General features: G+C 36.9%; 1 protein-coding gene across 1 annotated transcript in view; it reads right to left on the minus strand.

Moving 5' to 3' along the window:
* Positions 1–8,546, minus strand: part of TINAG (tubulointerstitial nephritis antigen) — a 46,884-nt gene that overhangs the window by 14,172 nt on the left and 24,166 nt on the right. The window contains exon 9 of the mRNA XM_010287651.1: positions 3,920–4,025. Within this exon, the coding sequence (XP_010285953.1) occupies positions 3,920–4,025 (106 nt within the window). The remainder of the gene's footprint in view (positions 1–3,919; positions 4,026–8,546) is intronic.

Consider the following 8,546-nt stretch of genomic DNA (forward strand, 5'->3'; position numbering starts at 1 on the left):
TTCTGTCATCTTTTCCTAGGTGGAACTAAGATAGCCAGAGGAGTAGAAGGAAAAGATGATTAAAAAAAAAAAAAGATGCACCAATTTTACAGAGAATCTGTTATAGAACAGACCTGTCAGGTTTGTTCAGCAACCCTAGCTTAAATGTATAAACCTGAGAGATAAATCTGCTACCGAGTTCATCTTTGATGTAAATTCAGTCTGCTTTTATTACAAAGAGGTCATGAGATAAAGATGACAGTTTCACATGTCATTTTTCAGTCATTAGTCTTCTATAAATAACAGAGTGAAGCTGAAAAAGTTAAAATTACCAAACTTTGTCTACTGTTCTTTCCTTAATCCCACTTGCCAGTTGCAGTTTCATTGTGCCTCTCTATCTTGTTTTCATTCTAGTGTCATTAAGAGTTGTAATTCTATGTGCCTACACACATAGATCTGTGTGTGTGTGTACATACACACAAACATACTTACGCAAGACGTCCTGAAGACACTATCTCACTATAAATATTATGTACCAGTCAGACCGTCATTTTGTTTTTAAACTACTTTATGATGCCATTACAAGTGGGATTCCTCTTGTCTAACCTAGACATTTTAATGTTAGCCATGCAAGTCTGATGTTACCCCACAGGTTCTTTTATAGTTAGCAAAGAGATATAAGATCCGACAAAGCAATTCAACTCACCTTAAGATAGATAGCTAGGATAGAGCAGATGAATATCCATGGAAGATAAAGGGAACCTTGACTGGCTTGCAGAGACATAGGAATCTAACTTTTACACATAAAAACTTAGCTGTTACGAATCCCAGTCTCCTTTACTCACTTTTTCTGCTTACATCCTTGTCTCTGGAATACCGACACAGAAACTGCTTGAGAGATCCTGCTCTCTCTAAATGTCAGTGGGGTCAGTCCATCCTGCCTTCAGGTTGCTGAAAGCCCTGTTTCACTGTCCATAAACACCATGATCAAACCCTAATGGTCTACTACCTGCAACACCCTCCACGTGGCTGTTCCACATTTTCCTCTCCTGCTTCCATGCTGTTCTGTCTTCTCCCATTTCTCTCCCGGAGCCTGAGGTCACACAGTACCTCACTGGAGATAGACTCGTAATCCTATCAGAGCTCATTTTATAAATAAGAAGCCTTTGTTCAAGTGATAGAAAATAACTAGCAATTTCAAGTTGCAGAACAAGAGAAGCCAGACAATGCACTTACAATCCTTATGATCCAGTGATCAGTTAGGGATTTTCTATGTGCATTTCTGGTTTTGTACAAGTATCTATTACAAGCTTCACCAAAATTTATTTCCATTTTATGACTCCATCACCTGATATATTGTACAATTCATGAGCAGTTTAAGGCATTCTCAAAAATGTTTCAGAGAGATTACAAATATCAATTTAATGTGGTCATTCATTATTATGGCTGCCTTTTATAAATAATGAATCTCTTTTACAGAAGGGGTTATAAAAAAAAAACCCACAGACTACAATAAACATCAACCCACACAAAACTGCATTTTTTACCCTGTGTATCAGCATGTCTCCAATCCTTTTTCTCTCTCTAGGAACCATCTTAGCTAAGCAGGATGCAAATAGTCATTAATATTTTTATTTGAAGTCCAAATTTAATGAGATTCTCATGAGTTTTTTATTTAGGTCAAGGAGTCTGTATTATCCTGTGCTCAGAAAAACCCCACCCAAGCTATATGTGAGTGGCAAAGACCAGGGACACATATTTTACATTCAAATTAATTCAAACTAATGAAAAAGTGATAACTTAATCCTGAAGACTTAACATTTATACAAAAGAGTGTTTTAGACTTCATGGTGCAGAATCACATTTTATGACTGGATTTATCACTGCTAGAAACTCAAGTACACCTAGCCTTGGTCTCAAACAGCCTCCAACTTGTCAAACTTGAATTACCTCTGCAAATACTTTTATATGGCATAATCTCAGAAGTCAGAACACATGCATTAGACAATGAAAGGATGGGTAATTCTTTATATTGTTGGATCTACTGGATACTTCAGCAATGTTCAATGAAAATTAGTAAGAAAATGCATTTTCCATATATTAAACTCCAAGTCAGGCTGAGGTTTCTTAAATATCATCACGCTCAGTTTTCTCCTTTTTCCTTCACTTTTCATGCCCTTCTTCAGTATATCAGACCACTTGGCTTTACTCCTACTCAGTGTTTTGTACTGACCATTCAACACAATCCTCTGCAGGGAGCTGCCGCTCTCAGTCAAAGTGTTCAGGTTTTTGCCCATGAGGAGCTCCTTGTTTAAGGGCTGCTACCTTTTCCTTGCACAGCCTGTAAGTTCCCATTTAAATCAACATCCACTTCAGCACATCAATAGACCTCCTCCTCTCTCCCTCCTCAGCCATCATTTTGTACCCCTGTGCCATTCTGGCTTCATCACTCACCTCAGTAGGTTATTCAGCATATATTTGGGGCAGCATGTCTGAGGGAATAGCTGTCATCATCCTACGCTTGCACCAAACATGCTTCATAGCCCTCCCAACAGCTGCACTCAGCCTCACAGCAACTCATCACTTAATGGATGTTTGTAATTTAATAATTTGCAAATTATTGCAAAATTTGCAATACAATTTGAGGTATTCAAATTGTATTGCAAATTTTTGTGTCCAACTTAATTGGTTTCTCATGGCCCTTCAGATATACCTTAAATGCATACACATAAACCGCTACATACCACCTGTCCTTCATAAACATCTTTTTCCTAACTCAGTCCTTCATTCTTCCACACTAAATTCCAGTTTCTCTCTTTCATTGCTTCACAACATTCACTATAAACACACTTCAGGAGCTTTTCCTCTACTAGTCTGAGCCAATACTTCTTGCAACATTATATGGTCGGGGATGATCTTGAATAAGCCTGCTGCTTCTCTTTGCTGCTGTGCCATTATCAGGCACACTCCTGTAATTCATAGCCAGCAGTTTCCACAACCATAGGCATTTCTATGTCCTTTACAAAGGTATCTTCACTAAATGCACAAACACAAAATGCACTTTATTTTGCGACTTTATTTTCTTGAACCTTATGTTGAAGATACTGTCAGTAGTCATCCTAGCACAGGCCTGAATCATTATTTATTTTATATTCTAGATCACCTATAAAATATTGATTTGAGACTCTCCAGTCATTTCTCTGTGTAACTACTCACTCGGTGATGTAATAAACTCATCCTTGAATATTCCCTCCATGTCAAAGATTAAAGCCCCGTGGTGTGTTCTGTAATTCGAGTGTATGTGTTATTAGATACTTGTCATCTTAATATAGTGGCACTGGTCTACATTTGAAGGGAAATCCACTAGTGTGTATTATATTAACATACTACTCATTATATTATGAGTATTATACACATTCTTCTGCAGCAATTTCAGTCCTAAGTGTATGTTTCTTGTGCATCCCAAATAAAATCAGCAGCATCCCAGCAACAGTTGACTTCTGTTGGGGTCCTGAGAGACCAAGCTGCCATGCCAGTAAGATATGCTTGGTAATTAGGAAGCCATTGGCAATTTTTATATTTCCATTTGCATTCTGCTTGGTGGCATGCTTGGAGGAAATTGTGTCAGTTTTGTTCACAACTTGATGTGTACAGGGAATATTTGTGAATACTCCGCAAAACATTTTATTTTATAAGCCAGTACATTTGAAGTATTAGAGCAAATGTTAGAGTAGATTAAAAGACGATGGGTCTACACCTCTTTCAAATGCTCTCTAAAATTCTCAGATACAAAAAAAAAAAAAGAAACAACAGTCTTATGTTGGGAACTAACAGTGCTCCGCTGCTGATAGTGAAACTACCAGGTTCCAAACTGGTAACCGACATTTTACTACATTCAGGACTGGAAGGGGAAAAGGGTAGAAGAATACACTTTACTCACCCAAGGAGTTTGACTGAATGAGTTTTCCATTTAGATCCTGTTTTCTGGGAGTGTTTATAGATTCCTTCTTTGTAAAGGAAAAAGTCTTCATACACTTTCATTATAGCTAAAAAACAATAAGAAAAAATCAGCACAGTCAGCAAATATTGCTTTTATTCTTGTTTGCTCCTTACATTTTACCAGTGAGATTTTTGTTTCCTGTTGGTCTGCATAAGTGTACTTTGTAAATACACTAAATTCATTAATTGCTCAGAAGTTCCCTACTGTAAGTTAACTGAGGGAAATATTCCAACAGAGTTCTCTCAAAGGTCTCTTGCAAATTTATTTGTGTTTCCCTGTCATGGAAACTCCCTATCATGGACTTCTTCCAACACAGTAAGAAGAAATATTGCCTTGTGTAGGTTTATGTAAGTTTGCTCAATTCCAGTGAAATCCAATTGAATAAAAAAAGTATCAAGGTTCATGTATAAAATCCTCAGTTCTGACAAGCATCTGCATATTCAAGAAAAGTATTTAACAGATAATGTATATCCTCTGAAATATAATGGAGTGATAGGTATGTTTTTTTCTGAAACTCAAATAGAGTTCATTAAGTACACAGCAATCTCCTTATGGAAAACTACATTGTCTATATATATGTTCATCCTGACTTTCAGCCAAAAGTGTGGGGAAAAAAAATTTTGTGCCCATAAAAATGGAAGCCCAAAGAGCTGATAAACTGGAAATTTTGTGCAAGAGAATGAAGGTCACAATTTGCATTTTATGTCTATTCATTGTTTCCCAAGAAATATCATTTACTTGTTTTTTAAGAAAAATGTTTGGGTTTGGGGTTTTTTTCCACATTTGTACCTTTTACTTTGCTATCTGGTGGGCTACCAGATCCAGAGAAATGAAAATATTTTCCAGGTCTACATTACCTTTAGATTCCAGTGAATCAGAAACATTAAATACAACCTTAACTCCAACTTACTTTTAGTTCATGATTTTAACAGTCTTAGACTGCCACACATCTTGGAACATGAGAATTAGTGAAATCCAGTTTCCTAAAGTCTTACACCTTGGGAGTCCCATAAAGTACAAGTTTCACTGACCATTTTTATGCGGTTGGAGCATTTATAATATATGTGCCTGGTATAAATCTGTGGTATCCACTAAGGTGAGCTCATGCTGCAGTTTTTTCTGCCTGGCACACTTTCAAATTTCTTTTTCGTACCTAAGGATTTTCTTAAACTTGAAGGAAATTAACTATCTTACAACCTCTTGGCCTCTATCATACTTGGCTGAAAACAGAAAACATTCCCAAATTTCAGGGGATGAAAGAGAATAGCTCAAAATATGGTCAAATGAGCCCATTTGCCCAGTAAACCTGGCTAAAAATATACTTCGCTAATGAGGTCAATCACATAAAAAATGTATGCTGATAGCAACACACTGGGAATAAGCAGCCATGATGTTACCTAGGCGGCAGGTCTGGCTGAGAGCTATATCAGTTAAATCAGAAAAAAAGTTAAATCAGAAAAAAAGTTACATGCTTTTAATGAATAATGTTACAGGCTCTGCTGAGCTGCCTGCAGAACCACAGCTCACACATATTGACAGCAACAGACCAAGTGGAAAATAGCACAAAATTTATTCTTGGTTTCCAGCTGCAAGCTCAGGACTCTGTTAGAGCTCTCTGCAAAGGTTTCCCCCATCCCTCTGTCCCCAGGCTCAGCAGTGGATGGAGCTAGGAGCTGAACTCCATGGATGTCCCTATACCGCTATGTAAAATATCAGCTGTTGAGTTTTCTGAGCCACAGAGGAGCCTGAGGAGGGACAGCTTTAAAGCGCTACAAGGGAACAGAAAGGGGGAAGAAGACTCCCACTGTCCTTAGTCCAGGTGAGGGTGTCAGAGGAGAAGTGAAGCAGACGAGTCATTCAAAACATTACTGTAGAGGCTTCCCTGGATCTTGTTTTGATGCCTTGGCCAAAAGGAGGCAAAGAAAGATGGGCGAGTGCCAGACTGCAAAATTCACTTCACCCGTGGGAGGTTTGAGGCTACCACATCTCATCTATCATCAGGCCGAGACAGGAAAAGGTAGTTTCATTTCTAAATCACATTGTTCTTTGAAATCAAGGTCCAGTTTCAGAAAACAATTTATTCTTTATCAGCAACTCTAAATCAAACACAAGTTCTTGGCTCTGTGAAGAAACATCATACCTATATTATTTCTGTTGAAATGAAATAGAATATTTTGAACTGTCTTTCCAAACTAACTTTAGTCTACATGAGAGAAGTTCATCCATGACTGCATATTATATCTACATTTAGTCTATGTTTGTACATATGTATATATATTTGTATGTATATGTAAATATATATACTTATGCATATGTATATGTCTATATATATACCCTGCAATCAGGAGCTAAATTATGGTACAGTATTGGAGTTAAGTGGGCTGAGTTCATGAAGCATAGAGTGGGCAGAGAGATGATAATTCAAAATCAAGCACTCAGGTATTTTTATTTATTCACTGATTTTGTCCTGGTATGGACCATGATCTGGACAGGATGAGATGATGACACACCACCAGCCAACTGTGTTCCTTCCCACATAGAAGAGACTTTACATTTTCCAAAATGAATGGATTAATTATTAATGAATCACAAGAGGTAGCAACTACCATAAGGTTGACTGTAGCTCACGCATGAATTACCTCAGTAATGCTGAGCTGTCAGTTCTATGCATATAAATGCAGCAGATTATAAGATTCATTCCACTATGGATTCCTCTGCATAAAATTCTTCACTAAGAATTTGTGTCTCTAAGACATAACAAGATACAAAAAACTAGTAGTTGCTACAAAAGGAACTAAGTGTAGCACTGTACATTGATGTAGCCTACTGCTTTCTCCAGAACTTTTTCTTGTGTCAGCAAATTATACATTCTTTTTTTCCAAGATCATGATAGGTGAAATTATAAGTTTTGTAGGGTCAAAACTTTGATGTATTGCCAACAATCTGTTAGCTTTTCTTTTGGTTGAGACCAACTAATGTGACAAAAAGCATTTTCCTGCATCAGCACTAAAAATATCAGAGTATTTCCTAAAATCCATTTAAAAAAGAAGATGAATGGGCAATACTAGATTGCCCATTTGAATATTTTCAAAGCATTAATGAATCTCCACTATGCTTATTTGAAAATTATTTTTTTTTAAATAATGCTTCATCATTTGCATGTGATAGTGCTAATTGCTAAGGGCCTGTACCATGTAAAACAATGATGTATGTCAGAGAGAAATTGTCATCCAAACTTGAAAGCTGTATAACAAAGTTTTCAATTACGTTCCCACAGCTACTGTTTCACAATCGTTAAAAAACATATTTTTCTTAACTTTGAATATGCACAAAAATCCAAGTACATTCATCATCAAGCCGGATAACTTTCTGCATCATGATCTTGAAAGGATCTTGAATGCTTTCCAGCTATTAAACATTACTTAGTATATTAGATAAGACTTGTCATAAGTACTTTGTAAGTTCTTGAGGAATGACAAGTAAATGAATAATGGAAAAAATCTCTTTCATTAACTGAAGATCATTTGCAGGATGTTTTGGAAAAAAAAAAGGCTGACATGGTTTTAAAATTAGAATTATGCCCTGATTGCATTTGTAGTACTGGAATATAGAAGAGTGAATCAGTGACAAATTATTGGGTCATAACTGTGCATCATTTAAAAATCCCATTATAGCAAAAAGAAAAAATGGAAAGTGACTTCACTCAGTGATACACACTCTCAGTTATACACTCTTCTTCAGGTCTTGATTCTCCACATACAACATTACCTTAACCTGATACAGACACTTCCTCTGAAAAAGCATTGACATTTCAGAAAGTCATATGAATGATTCAGTGGTTAAAATTTAGAAAATGGCTGAATATAGATTATTTTCTGGGGAAGATTTAGTACTGACAGATTAATGCAGCAAACTCTGTATACATAGACTACAAATGCAATATTAGAGAGCAGTGTGAAATTTTATCTTGAGGATCCTAATTTTTTAATTTTCCTAAAGCCAGTGGAAAATACTTCATTAACTTCTAGATTAAATGCAGCATGGGAAAGAATATTTTCCTTGAGCAAACAAACTTGGGCAGAACAAAAAAGACTGATAGTATTGATCTCGGTAAGTCTGAGCTTCCGATTAATTGCAACTGCCCACGTAAAGAGCTTTAAGAAGTATTTTCACCTCCATGACACACTGAAATTAATTAAATCTACTAATCAAGACCATTTCAATAATAAATTGGAGGTTATGATAATTCATTACATAACTGAGGGCAGTAGAAATGCAGAAGTCCCCTGAAGTAAAATGCTTTGGTTTTGCATCAGCCATCCATCCAAGAGGTGCGCGCATCCCACACAATGACCTTTCCCATTGCCCCGAACATCACATTCCTCAACGTCTTCAGTTGCACTGGCCTGGGGTGTCAGAAGGAACCTGCACTTTCAGGGGCTGCCAGCACCATCTGTGGATGCAACCAGAGAGTGTTCAGGCTAAACAACTCCTTCGCAGTCCCTCACTCGTTGGTGAAGTCTCTTTATTTCTCTAAGAGATCTGGGATCTTCGTTGCAAGGTTCAG

Source organism: Phaethon lepturus, unplaced genomic scaffold (genome assembly GCF_000687285.1).
Source record: "Phaethon lepturus isolate BGI_N335 unplaced genomic scaffold, ASM68728v1 scaffold4275, whole genome shotgun sequence".
Classification (NCBI taxonomy): Eukaryota; Metazoa; Chordata; class Aves; order Phaethontiformes; family Phaethontidae; genus Phaethon; species Phaethon lepturus.